Below are 11,538 nucleotides of genomic sequence, written 5' to 3' on the forward strand. Positions count from 1 at the left end.
ATAAGTTGAATTTTAAGATATCTACTAATCAACTATACTAAAATTGTACCGTAACCTTCTAAATTTGTTAAATTTGTACTTGTCTTTAAATCAATATCCATCCTTCTTTAGAAACTTTATCGTTTGCTCATACAACCTTCATCACTTTTCTATGTATATCCTTACAAAATTACTTTTTAAATAGTATTAAACTATTATTGTTATAATACATTAAAATGAAATAAACAAAAGGTTCTAACTCAGAAGAAAGTAGAAGCATCACGTTCCCGCATTTTTCCTCTTTTTTTCTCTGTTATTATCAATACCTTATGTCAAAATAATTGTTCTATTTCACATAATTAAAAATATTATTAGGAGGTTTCACTTTTGCAAAGTTTTGTGGAATTTTCCTTTCTTCATATTCGCGAGAATCTCTTGAAATTAAGCTACCTAAATTCCTTCTTATCGATACACGTTAAAATCGCCACACAAAACGACACTTGCGCCACACAGAGGTGCTAGCTTCACTGTTGTAAGTTTATTAGCACGCAACCACTTATAAAATAGTATCTGTAAATTGTTTTAAGTTCAGTCTTCGTAAAGTCTCCTTAAAAACTATTTCTTGTTTCATTTTGTTTCTTTTTCTTTTTTTTTTTTTCGGGGAATCAAAAAGCTTTACACAACTGAAGAACAACAATTCCAGTTATTTCCCATATCGTTGTTCGCATTTATTGTACTTCTCCAGCAAATGTACGAAATCTTTCGCAGTTAGGCTAATGTGTAATGGTAACGAGCTGAAATAAGAACGTAGGGTGTCATTGTATGTTAAACATCGAAAACAGCATGTACACAGTCAAGGTAAAAATAGTATCGACTTAAACGTACAAAAATTCTGTTATACGTGTTTGCCAAGGTAAAACACCATACGTGGAACAAAGGCGGCCATAAATTAATCCCAAATCAGGGTCTGGGATTCCCCGTGAATTTAATTTTTCATCAAGTAAATCAATATCTATTTCTTCCGACTTAATCGTTCCCGTAACGACAGCTTCAGCTAATGTTTTCGTTAATGTTACTATTTCCCCTTTTCCGTCCAGCCAAGACAATAAACATACCCGTGTTTTTGACTTGGAATCTGCAAATTAAAAAGAATTCGATCATCACCATGTGTACCAATATTATACAACTAAATAATCATTAAAATCGCGATTTTTTTATTTGTTTCACACAGAAACGTACCGGTTATTCCATTCTGTGCAAATCTTGCATTGGGCTTACCCCAATTTATGCGCTCCATTAGATCAGGCCGTCTATTTGCAAGTTCGTATTTCAGCAAACTTTCATTTCGGACTAAGAAACCTATAACAGGAAAACTGATAATTAGATACAAAAAAAGCACTGTATTATCAGCAGCAGAATTATCTGGAGTAAATATGCAAATTATTTATGGTATTTTTAGGTCGTAATAATTTGGTGCCCGGCAAAGTGGTAATTGATAACATTTATTTTTCAAGGCGTTTTTCAAGTGTTTTTACGATCGCAAAGTATCGATATACTTCGTGTCACTTTTTGTGGTGAATTTTATGAAAATTTTTCTTGTTATTTGGTACTATGTCGATAGTTAAATTTTTGCAATTAACCGATTCTAAATTTAATATCGCAGTTTACTATGCATAATAATGCATGTCGCGCGTCTATTTGATTTATCCTTGACTGTAAATAGAGAAATATTTGTCTAACATTGCATTATATAATTCCAAATATGTAGATATTGTTTTAAGAAATACATTCTTTTTAAATACCTCAAGTTCTAACTTAAAAAAATTTTCTGCTGTTATAATATTTAGTTTACAATGATTATATCAAAGACAACTGTCATAAATTTTAAATAATCAAATACACACAATGCATTATTTTAAGATTTACTATTTGAAACATTTTGTACTTATCAAAGCACTTTGTGTTGTTATGTGAATATACTAAATGAGACCAGATGGAATTTGAGTTAGTAGATAATTTAATCAACAGTTTATGATAAATACTTTTTATGTTTAAAAAGAAATATTTTTCTACATAGTTGCAGCCTATAAAAATTGTGCATCATTTGCATGATTTGAATAAAACATGTTTCAGAACACAATTCATAACCATTTATGCATAAGTTTAAGTTTGGAATTTTATAAAAGTTGTTCAGAAAAACTTGACTTGAAAATGCATAGACTGTAGATGTATTAGTTCAAAGGAAATCTCATTATCAACATAATGTTCAAAGGTAATTTAGATTTGAGGTTAGACTAAATAATATATGAGATAAATATGTATGCTCAGAAATATTAACGACAAAGGGATATGCCTGACCAGGTATATAGTTCATCATGAAAAATTGATGACATAAAGTTACTAAATACATTATCTTTATCAGAAACTGAAATAATAGTTATTTTAAGATAAAATTTATGTCATGAAGTACTCCAAATATTGACAGAACCATTGTTTCTACACCCTTTATAAAAAAATTACGGTAACTACATTTTGTTTCCACTTTTCTCATACACAAATTGCATGGAAACATGCATCAAAAATGATAAATGTAACATGGCTGGCAAAAATACATAATCTTCCAATATTTGAATACAATGAGTAACACAAGAGACATGTGATAATACAAAACCTATTCATCACAGTTACATCAGAAATTCACTTCTATCATTTTCGCGCGCCCAACCAATTTCTATAATACAGTAACAAAAATTACGTTTAAAAAATGAAAGGAATACAATTGTGTAACGTCAATAGCAATTTTATTAAAGCGAGAAACAAAGATAAACATTACCGTTGATATCAAAGAAACTGATGTACGGTACACCAAGCGTAATACACCATCCAATAATTCGTATGCAATCGAATAATATATCATCTTCCTTCGCGCCGAAAATGACCACTATATGTCTCGGTAAATTTTTCATTCTGTTCGCGGTACGCGTCAGCATTTCGACCTCTGTCCTTAAGTTTTCGCCGTACCAGATCTCGATACACTTACGGTGAAGGATCATGAAGCAATTATGAACCGCAGTAAGTAAGTCACATGAAAAGTGGAGTAGTATTAATAATATGCGAAATACTGTGACCATAATGCCGTCCAGTGATCCGCGGCTCTATGTAACATAATCACTGGCGAAACTGGTGAAAAGACAACTGCTTTTCAAAACTACCCGGGGGAACGTCACGAGGAGACTCGTGCACCTAACCACTGACTCGTCTAGCAGACGGTCACCTCACGTGTGCACCTGCTCACGTTGAATGACGTACGCACTCTTCTGTCGATGAGGAACACTAAAACTCGACATGTTATTCGTTACATTACATGAACGTTTCATCATCTAGTTATGTTACTAATTGGCGTACCCCTGCGATTATATTATCGAAACACAGTTTTACGTTGTTTAAAACAATGCGTTTCACGCTTATCTGAACGATAGTACAGGCAATGCCGTATGATTACATCGTTAGAAGACGATATACCAACAATTTATCTCCTAGTTACTTTATACGAGAGGTTAGGTTTTTGCGCAATAAATATTTTTTATTAGCGAAGGTGGCAGATTTGCCAATTAAGTAAACAATAGTCAGGGTCATGGAAGAAATGTATGAAGATAAAATATATTCAGTACTGTTTGATTGATATCAAGGTCATATTGGGTTGGACGATGGAATTAGATATAAAGGAAGATCGGCTAGAATTCAACTAAGCAATAAGATTTTTAACAAAACATGGCTATATTAATTATGAAATAAATTAAAAATTGTTATGAAAATATGAGCGACATAATGTTTTCAATGTATCGGCACACTAAAAACATTTTGTTCACTATAACTGTACTGAATTTTTAGGTTATGTTTAATTTATAAGAGCTGCAGCTGCAATTGCTGTTTATCGAAGTTTTGAATACACTATGATCAAAAAAATTATCGGCTTACAAGTGTATCTGAACCATTAAAATCTGTTATCATGTACATAATGTAAATATACTTTAAAAAAAAGTAAAAAATGTTAACAATGAAATACATTAATATAAAAATTGATTCTAAAATGTAATTTTGAAACATGAATCTTGTTAAAAATTGTATGAATTTCAGTGAACAGAATAAGGATTAGTAATTCTTGCAAAATTATGTACATATTATATTAAATTTTATAGAATTTGCAATGCTACTATTTTTACAATTAATATCTTAATATTTTTTAAACATTCATCCTACCATATGTTTGTACTGCGCATGCGTAGTACCACGTTCTGGTATAAACAGTATAAAACGTGAGTAACGAAAGAAAGTGCCGCCAATTTGTATTAACGAATTATAATACTTATACGAACAGTATAGTGTAAGCATTACTTCTAACGTATCGATTAATTAACAGTTTAGACAGTGAAAAGTGCCTTATAATTGTGTAAGAATAGAAATTCTTTCATTTCACGATCATTACTTTTCATAGGTTAGGCACGTGGTTTTCGTTATGCTTATTCAATATATTATATGTATTTTTGAATTAATAGTAGGATGAACTTCATTTTTTCAGTAAGTGTAGAATAGAAAAATGTCATTTCGGGGTCGTGGAGGTGGCGGATTTGGAAGAGGTGGTGGAGGTGGATTTCGTGGTGGAAGAGGCAGAGGAGGATTTCGAGGAGGACGTGGTGGTGATAGAGGAGGAAGAGGGTAAATATTATATTTAATGATCGCATATTAAAACAAACTAATAATAGTTCAAATATTATAGGTTTGATCAGGGTCCACCAGAAGAGGTGACTCCCTTAGGTCACTTCACATGGACAGTCCAAGATGATTTAGTTGCTAAAGTAGATATAGAGCAAGTACCTTTCTTCAATGCTCCAATTTATACAGAAAACAAACAACAAATTGGAAAAATAGATGAAATATTTGGTAATATTAGGGATTATTATGTGTCCATAAAACTTTCAGATAATATGAAAGCATCTAGCTTCCAGAAAGATACACAGGTATATTTATTTGCAAATATAAAATGAAGTTGGTCATACTATATTCAACAATTACTACTATGGTGTTATATTGCAGTTATTCATTGACCCTGCAAAGTTATTACCTTTGCAAAGGTTTCTGCCTAAAGCTCCTGGTACAGTACAAAAAAGAGGAGGTGGTGGACGAGGAATGAGAAGGGGCGGCGGAGGTGGTGGTCGCGGTGGTCGAGGTAGGCCATCATTTGGACGTGGTGGTTTCGGAAGTAGGGGCGGTGGAGGTGGAGGCGGTGGGTTCAGAAGCCGCGGAGGAGGAGGATTTGGACGCAATGATAGAGGTCATGGCAGAGGAAAGTGGTAGAAGAGTAGACTATGATGAATTTTTATGTAAAGACATTATATTATAAGAATACCTTAATTTCATTAAACGGACTAAAATATGGACAATTATTAGTATGTAATCAAAAAAAGAGAAACATAATGAGAACAATATATGATTTACTATTTCCATCAACACTTTGTTAAATAATAGTTATCTTTTGTTTTTATAACTGAATTCATAATACAAAACCTCTTATGTTTTATTTATATACATACAATTATTGAATATATTTCACAGGAAACGAGTTCACTATCTTTACACTTCATCAAATTTAATATGCTTCCCGAGTTCCTTTTCTGCTTTTTTTAGCAATTTATTCCTCCCCCTTTGTTTTACTTTAACCCTTTTACTTAATTTTTCCTCTCTATCATGTAAGATTTTATTCCAATACATTTTTTCTTCTTCACCTGTGCAGTAAAAGAGATGAAGTTATGTGTCAAGATGTATACAAAATAATACTCTTACCTTCTAATATTGTCATGTGCCTTTCTTCATTGGGTTTTTGCGTAAACGTTTGTGCATTTTCGTTTGTGTCACATCTTATATACGCAAGGCACGAACCATCTTCAACATCTATATATTTTACAAAACTATTGGCTTTTAATTCAATCTGAAAAGATGCACAAGATATACATATGGTACGTTTATTTTATATACTTGTACTATCCTATAATCGAAATATATACCTTAAAACCTTTTGGATCTGTACATGGTTTATCCATTTCAATTTTAACTATAACTCCTGGAGTAAATGAAAAGCGACACGTAGTCGGATTATCCTTCTCGTCGTTTTCTTCTTTTTCTGGTTTATTTTTCTCGTAATTTGACCACTGATTCCATCTTGTTTTCCTCAAATGTTGTTTAAGTTGCTTCATTTTACTTCTCTGTAATTCCAAGTATTTATTTCTAAGATATTTCCAGTCTTTTTTAGCCATCACTTGAAGCCCCATGCAGTAACTGAAATCCTCCATTTTACTTCGCTTCTTCCGGTTTTTCCTTTTCTTCTTCTTTTCATTGGTATTTTCTTGTTCTTCAGTAGTTAGTATTGCACTATTATCAGTTACCATTTGGTCATTTTTGTCATAGTCTTTTGCTACTTGTTCCTCATTTATAGATACACTTTTTTTACATTTATTTGATTTCTTTGATGCACTTTCTAAGGAAATATCAGTTTGTTTTTCATCACTTGAGTTTGCTCCCGCATTATATACATCATCAGAGTGTTTAAACTTTTGCTTTTTATTTTTTATTAATTCACTATCCATTGGTTTTTCCATTTCACCAGTTTCTGAAGATTCTGTATCTTTATGCTTTCTCTTCTTTATTTTCTTTTTATTTTTATTCTCATGATTTTCTGAAGTATTATCAGTATTTACATATTCCTCGTTCTTTTCATTATTTTTATTAATTTCAACATTTTCTGAGTCTTCATACCCAGCAGTATCTTCATTATAGTTGTTCTCTTCATTTGCTATTACTTGTTTCCCTTTTAATGTTATATCTTTCTCTGCATCATTAAATGTAGCAATACTTAACAGTTCATCAGGAGCTGTATATGAAGGTAAAACACAGCCTTTTTTCTGGAATGCCTACAAAAATCATTAGTATGACAGTAAAAAATAATTTAAAACTTTTTGTCAACACATATGTAAACCATTTACCTTTAGACACTTTTTAGCACCTTCAGGTGTAGCAAATTCTACAAATCCAAAACCTTTTAGTTTTTTATTGTTTTGAAATCGTGGAATGGAAATATATACAACCTGACTATATTCAGAGAATATTGAACTCAATGTCTCATGATCTGTATCTGGAGGCAAATTTTGAACATAAACTGTACAGTCTTCTATATTTTCTTTTGGTACCATTCGTGTTATACGACGAACCTTCAATCCATCTTCAGATAATGATAACATTGTAGATGCCTCTAGAGCTTTAGCTATTCTGTTTACATCAGTAGTTAGGTCCTTTATTTTATTAAAACTTGTAAAAACATTAAGATCAACATCTAAAACATTTCAAAATAGATTAAAATATATTTTAAGGTAGATATAACTGAAATGGATTTTTAACAAAACTTACATGGATCTTCCTTAAGCAAATTACTTAAGAACCTGTCTTTGTTTAGATTTGCATCACTGAAGTAAAATTCCATTTGTTTAAGTATAGCAGCATGTAAAGCCTTTTTTCTAAGTCTGGGTTTGCTTCGTGAAATGTTTGTTATATTATTAACTGTCTCTAAATGTGATTCTTGTACTGCTTTTTGCACTTGTGGTACAGGAACCCTTTCTGAGTCTAATTCCATATCAGATTCTTGTTCTTCCATCACCATTGTTATTTACAAATTCGTAAAATAAACAATGGTGAATAAATGTGTCCAAATGTTTTCTATTTCCAATTACCTATAATTTCATTTTTAATAAGAACGTAAGTGTTAACTTTATTCGAATGTTTTATAGTTACCTTAGTGCATATCTTGCAGCTAAAATAATACAAATCTCCAATATATCAATGTACATAAATGGCACTCAAAAGTAACGAGATATTTTTCAAGTTTACGATCTCAATTGTAAATGTTTCCCGGTTGAGGAACTTTGCAAACATAAAGCCCAAAATCATATAACATCCAGATGGATTGTCTGAAAAAGCGTTTATATATGATTACCTTGAAGACATCAAAATTACAAATTTATAGGGAATTTGTTTTATTATTTCAGAATCCGTTAAAAACTCTATTCTTTAAATACTACAGTTATCGCGTGAAGGAGTATATACACATATGAAACATAAATTAATACTTACAATTAGAATACAATTTCCTAAAAATATTTAATCACTTAAATTCCTAAATTTCTGTTTATTTCTTAAATATGGTCTTTTATCGAGTTCCTTTCTCTCGTCGATTAAGTAGTTAATGGCAGCCACCCCTGACGCATACCATCACTAAAGTGAATCTGCTCAAAAATCTCAAGTCATTCGTTGATTCGTATGTTCAGTTATTAGAATTTGCTGAAGGAGTTCTGTTTGAAGCAATGGACGAAATGGGTATCATTTTGCCTGATAAGGTATATGCATTTTGATCGATATTTTCTTTCAAAATTTAATAAAAAAGATATGAAATTACATTTTAATTTAATATCATCTGTCGTAACCTCAATCTGTAGTCAGTTTAATTTTTTATGCATCGCTGTTCCCGAAAATTTTACACACTTTTATTAGAAAATAGATTGAAATGTTTAATTCAAATGTTAGGATGTTGGAGAGTTGGATTGCAAGCCCGTAATTGGCCACTATACTGGTGCTGGAGATGAACTGGATGTTGAAGATCTTTATACCAAATACAAGGTAAAATAATCTAACATTCTATTTTTTTTTACATCTGTTTGTTTAAATTTTATTAACTAGTTTTATAATGGTAATTTTATATCCCATAGAAATTACAAAGAATGTTGGAATTTCTTGAAGTCCAAGAAGAATATATTAAGGATGAGCAACGTAACTTGAAGAAGGAATACTTACATGCTCAAGAAGAAGTAAAGCGCATACAAAGTGTCCCTTTAGTGATTGGACAATTTTTAGAAGCTGTAGACCAAAATACTGGTATTGTAGGTTCTACTACAGGCTCTAATTATTATGTACGGATCTTATCCACTATTGACAGAGAGCTGTTAAAGCCTTCTGCCAGTGTGGCACTTCATAAACACAGCAATGCTTTGGTAGATGTTCTGCCACCAGAAGCAGATTCAAGTATCTCAATGCTGCAAGCAGGTAATTACTGCAATTATTATCTAATGGAAAATATGATAGAATTTGTTTTATATATTGTTTTATTTTATAGATGAGAAACCTGATATCCAGTACAGTGATATTGGAGGTATGGATATGCAGAAACAAGAGATTAGAGAAGCTGTAGAACTACCTTTAACTCATTTTGAGCTATATAAGCAGATTGGTATTGACCCACCAAGGGGTGTGTTAATGTATGGACCCCCTGGATGTGGTAAAACTATGCTTGCAAAAGCTGTAGCTAGACATACTACAGGTGCATACCATATTTAAAATTTTATACAATTTCAGAATATCTGTAGAAACGAGATATATATTAACTTGATTTTATTATTATTTTTAGCTGCTTTTATTCGCGTAGTAGGATCAGAATTTGTACAGAAATATTTGGGTGAAGGGCCAAGAATGGTCCGAGATGTCTTCCGTTTAGCTAAGGAGAATTCACCAGCTATAATTTTTGTTGATGAGATCGATGCTATAGCTACGAAAAGATTCGATGCTCAGACAGGAGCTGATCGTGAAGTACAACGTATTCTGTTGGAATTACTGAACCAAATGGATGGTTTTGATCAGACTACTAATGTTAAAGTCATTATGGCTACAAATAGGTAAGATTTTTACTGTATAAAATTAACGAACATAGTCATACCTGGTCACAATAATTTATTCGTATATTTTTCAGAGCGGATACATTGGACCCTGCATTATTGCGTCCTGGTAGATTAGATCGAAAGATTGAATTTCCTTTGCCTGATCGTCGGCAAAAACGTTTAATATTTTCAACAATCACCGCGAAAATGAATTTAAGCGAAGAGGTGGACCTCGAAGATTACGTAGCACGACCAGATAGAATCTCTGGTGCTGATATTATTAAGAAGGATGAATCTGAACACGAATTCTACAAATAAAAAGGAAAGGAGCGTACCGCTACGTGTCGTTTACATTTTATGGCCACATATGTATTTACAAGTTCATGTATTGCTATGAATCTAATAATCAATATACGTTTACACAATTCTTGTCTTATTAATTATACACACTTTATATTTCTCTATATGCAAATTATAAATAACCGATTGTTTGTAGTTAAAAATAGAAAAGATACAGAAGGACAATTATCGCGGGTAATTAACCTGTTATAAAAATTGATAATAAATCCTTTAATGTCAATTATTTCTATTAAATTTATACAATTTAGTAAACAAGATTGTTACATATATATTTTTTCATTAAAACTGTTTCAAATAATATATGACATGAAACTAGTTAAAATTACTTTAGTTGTTTTGATGATCAAATAATGACAAACATCATTGGAATCGTCCATCACGCAATACTGTAAAATGGAGTTGCACCGATGTTTAAAATAATATAATTTATTCGTCATCAAATGCAGTGAAAGATATTGCTACATATTGAACGAAAGTGATATATTTTTACATATTCAGCGCATCACATTTTTATGTCGGTTGATATAGAGACCTTAATCATAACCTACGCGGTAAACAGTAAACAGGGTCTTTTAAATTTTGTAACATACTTCGAAGCTGTTGATTTTTAACACTGCTACAAAATTTTATCACAATGAATTTACCACGATTATTAATAGTAAGCACTGAAAAAGGAAAAGCTAATGAAATTGCGACCAGTAAGTTGAGACTTTACATCTTTCGAATATGAACATCGATGTAAAAAAATCTGACGAATTGAACTTCTGATATAAATAGATGAATAGAAATTACATTCCAATGACTTTTCATGTTTTCTTATTCTTTTTTATCTCACAGGTATAGGAGCAGAAAAATTGTCTAACCAAGATCAGTTTGAATATCATTTGTGGAACATTCAAAATAAATATTACAAAACACAGGTGTTGATATGTGTTACAGAAAATCCTTCTCCAGATATATCAATCGATGGTGTAGAAGCACTCATTGTACATCATGACCCACAAGCAGTAAGATATTTAACTTATAAAAAGAACTTTCGACAGAGCGAATAATTTTCAGCCCTGATTTCCTTAGGAAGATGCAGATCAAAATTTAAAGAATTGGTCATCTTTGATTACTTCTTTGGCAGAAGCAGAAGTGCTACTGTTTTCTTGTAATTTTATAACAGATGTTGTTATTAGAGACAAAGGTATAGTGAAATGACAATTCATGCATAAGTGTCATCCTATTATTGAACATTAAGCATGTTCTTAGTATATTTCAGTGATAAAATGGTGTCTGCAAAACAGATTTGAGTTGATTGAATTAAATAGACCTGATGTAGATGCTTCAGAAGCTGATTCAGAGAATAACAAATATGGTATTGAAAGGATCATTGAAGCTTTACATGCTCATATGTGGCCAAACATGACGCTCAAAGGTTTTCAATAAAAACTATCCTTAAACA

The 11,538-nt window shown here is 31.6% G+C and overlaps 5 protein-coding genes across 7 annotated transcripts in view; 3 read left to right on the forward strand and 2 right to left on the reverse strand.

Moving 5' to 3' along the window:
• Positions 1 to 293: 293 nt before the first annotated feature.
• LOC108576458 (dehydrodolichyl diphosphate synthase complex subunit Nus1) lies at positions 294 to 3,385 on the reverse strand. The gene is made up of 4 exons (XM_017939464.1): positions 2,813 to 3,385; positions 1,219 to 1,338; positions 865 to 1,114; positions 294 to 773 (listed from the first exon to the last, which is right to left on the reverse strand). Exons 1-4 carry the CDS (start codon positions 3,108 to 3,110, stop codon positions 683 to 685), a joined length of 759 nt encoding a protein of 252 aa, XP_017794953.1. The 5' UTR covers positions 3,111 to 3,385; the 3' UTR covers positions 294 to 682.
• A 90-nt stretch (positions 3,386 to 3,475) lies between these two features.
• On the forward strand, positions 3,476 to 5,455 carry LOC108576472 (H/ACA ribonucleoprotein complex subunit 1). Of its 3 annotated transcripts, none has more exons than XM_017939482.1 (4): positions 3,476 to 3,535; positions 4,559 to 4,695; positions 4,757 to 4,997; positions 5,074 to 5,455. In XM_017939482.1, exons 2-4 carry the CDS (start codon positions 4,577 to 4,579, stop codon positions 5,332 to 5,334), a joined length of 621 nt encoding a protein of 206 aa, XP_017794971.1. In that variant the 5' UTR covers positions 3,476 to 3,535; positions 4,559 to 4,576; the 3' UTR covers positions 5,335 to 5,455. The 3 variants fall into 3 exon arrangements, with proteins under 3 accessions (XP_017794971.1, XP_017794969.1, XP_017794970.1); XM_017939480.1 differs by lacking the exon at positions 3,476 to 3,535 and adding an exon at positions 4,288 to 4,363; XM_017939481.1 differs by lacking the exon at positions 3,476 to 3,535 and adding an exon at positions 4,393 to 4,474.
• Positions 5,456 to 5,610: 155 nt separating this feature from the next.
• LOC108576454 (la-related protein 7) lies at positions 5,611 to 7,745 on the reverse strand. Its single transcript, XM_017939459.1, has 5 exons — positions 7,438 to 7,745; positions 7,017 to 7,363; positions 6,042 to 6,944; positions 5,821 to 5,965; positions 5,611 to 5,762 (listed from the first exon to the last, which is right to left on the reverse strand). The coding sequence occupies exons 1-5, from the start codon at positions 7,685 to 7,687 to the stop codon at positions 5,611 to 5,613; spliced, it is 1,797 nt and encodes a 598-aa protein (XP_017794948.1). The 5' UTR covers positions 7,688 to 7,745.
• Positions 7,746 to 8,350: 605 nt separating this feature from the next.
• LOC108576368 (26S protease regulatory subunit 6B) lies at positions 8,351 to 10,049 on the forward strand. Its single transcript, XM_017939341.1, has 6 exons — positions 8,351 to 8,420; positions 8,608 to 8,700; positions 8,790 to 9,123; positions 9,194 to 9,397; positions 9,485 to 9,749; positions 9,824 to 10,049. The coding sequence occupies exons 1-6, from the start codon at positions 8,388 to 8,390 to the stop codon at positions 10,047 to 10,049; spliced, it is 1,155 nt and encodes a 384-aa protein (XP_017794830.1). The 5' UTR covers positions 8,351 to 8,387.
• A 392-nt stretch (positions 10,050 to 10,441) lies between these two features.
• The window catches only part of LOC108576468 (alpha- and gamma-adaptin-binding protein p34-like), a 1,546-nt gene continuing 449 nt past the window's right edge, over positions 10,442 to 11,538 (forward strand). The window contains 4 exon segments of the mRNA XM_017939475.1: positions 10,442 to 10,789; positions 10,929 to 11,098; positions 11,166 to 11,280; positions 11,356 to 11,537. Of these exon segments, the coding sequence (XP_017794964.1) occupies positions 10,726 to 10,789; positions 10,929 to 11,098; positions 11,166 to 11,280; positions 11,356 to 11,537 (531 nt within the window). The 5' untranslated portion in view covers positions 10,442 to 10,725.

This window comes from Habropoda laboriosa, unplaced genomic scaffold (genome assembly GCF_001263275.1).
Source record: "Habropoda laboriosa isolate 0110345459 unplaced genomic scaffold, ASM126327v1 scaffold291, whole genome shotgun sequence".
Taxonomy (NCBI): domain Eukaryota; kingdom Metazoa; phylum Arthropoda; class Insecta; order Hymenoptera; family Apidae; genus Habropoda; species Habropoda laboriosa.

Coding starts and splice junctions, on each gene's coding strand:
- LOC108576458 (XM_017939464.1), bottom strand. CDS start 3,110: ATGGTCACAGTATTTCGCATATTATTAATACTACTCCACTTTTCATGT. Junction 1,115..1,218: donor TGCACAGAATGGAATAACCG/GTACGTTTCTGT, acceptor TTTAATTTGCAG/ATTCCAAGTCAAAAACACGG. Junction 774..864: donor ACACGTATAACAGAATTTTT/GTACGTTTAAGT, acceptor TTCTTATTTCAG/CTCGTTACCATTACACATTA.
- LOC108576472 (XM_017939482.1), top strand. CDS start 4,577: ATGTCATTTCGGGGTCGTGGAGGTGGCGGATTTGGAAGAGGTGGTGGA. Junction 4,696..4,756: donor GGTGATAGAGGAGGAAGAGG/GTAAATATTATA, acceptor CAAATATTATAG/GTTTGATCAGGGTCCACCAG. Junction 4,998..5,073: donor GCTTCCAGAAAGATACACAG/GTATATTTATTT, acceptor GTTATATTGCAG/TTATTCATTGACCCTGCAAA.
- LOC108576454 (XM_017939459.1), bottom strand. CDS start 7,687: ATGGTGATGGAAGAACAAGAATCTGATATGGAATTAGACTCAGAAAGG. Junction 7,364..7,437: donor TTTGCTTAAGGAAGATCCAT/GTAAGTTTTGTT, acceptor GAAATGTTTTAG/ATGTTGATCTTAATGTTTTT. Junction 5,763..5,820: donor GCACATGACAATATTAGAAG/GTAAGAGTATTA, acceptor TTTACTGCACAG/GTGAAGAAGAAAAAATGTAT.
- LOC108576368 (XM_017939341.1), top strand. CDS start 8,388: ATGGACGAAATGGGTATCATTTTGCCTGATAAG. Junction 9,398..9,484: donor TGTAGCTAGACATACTACAG/GTGCATACCATA, acceptor TATTATTTTTAG/CTGCTTTTATTCGCGTAGTA. Junction 9,750..9,823: donor GTCATTATGGCTACAAATAG/GTAAGATTTTTA, acceptor TATATTTTTCAG/AGCGGATACATTGGACCCTG.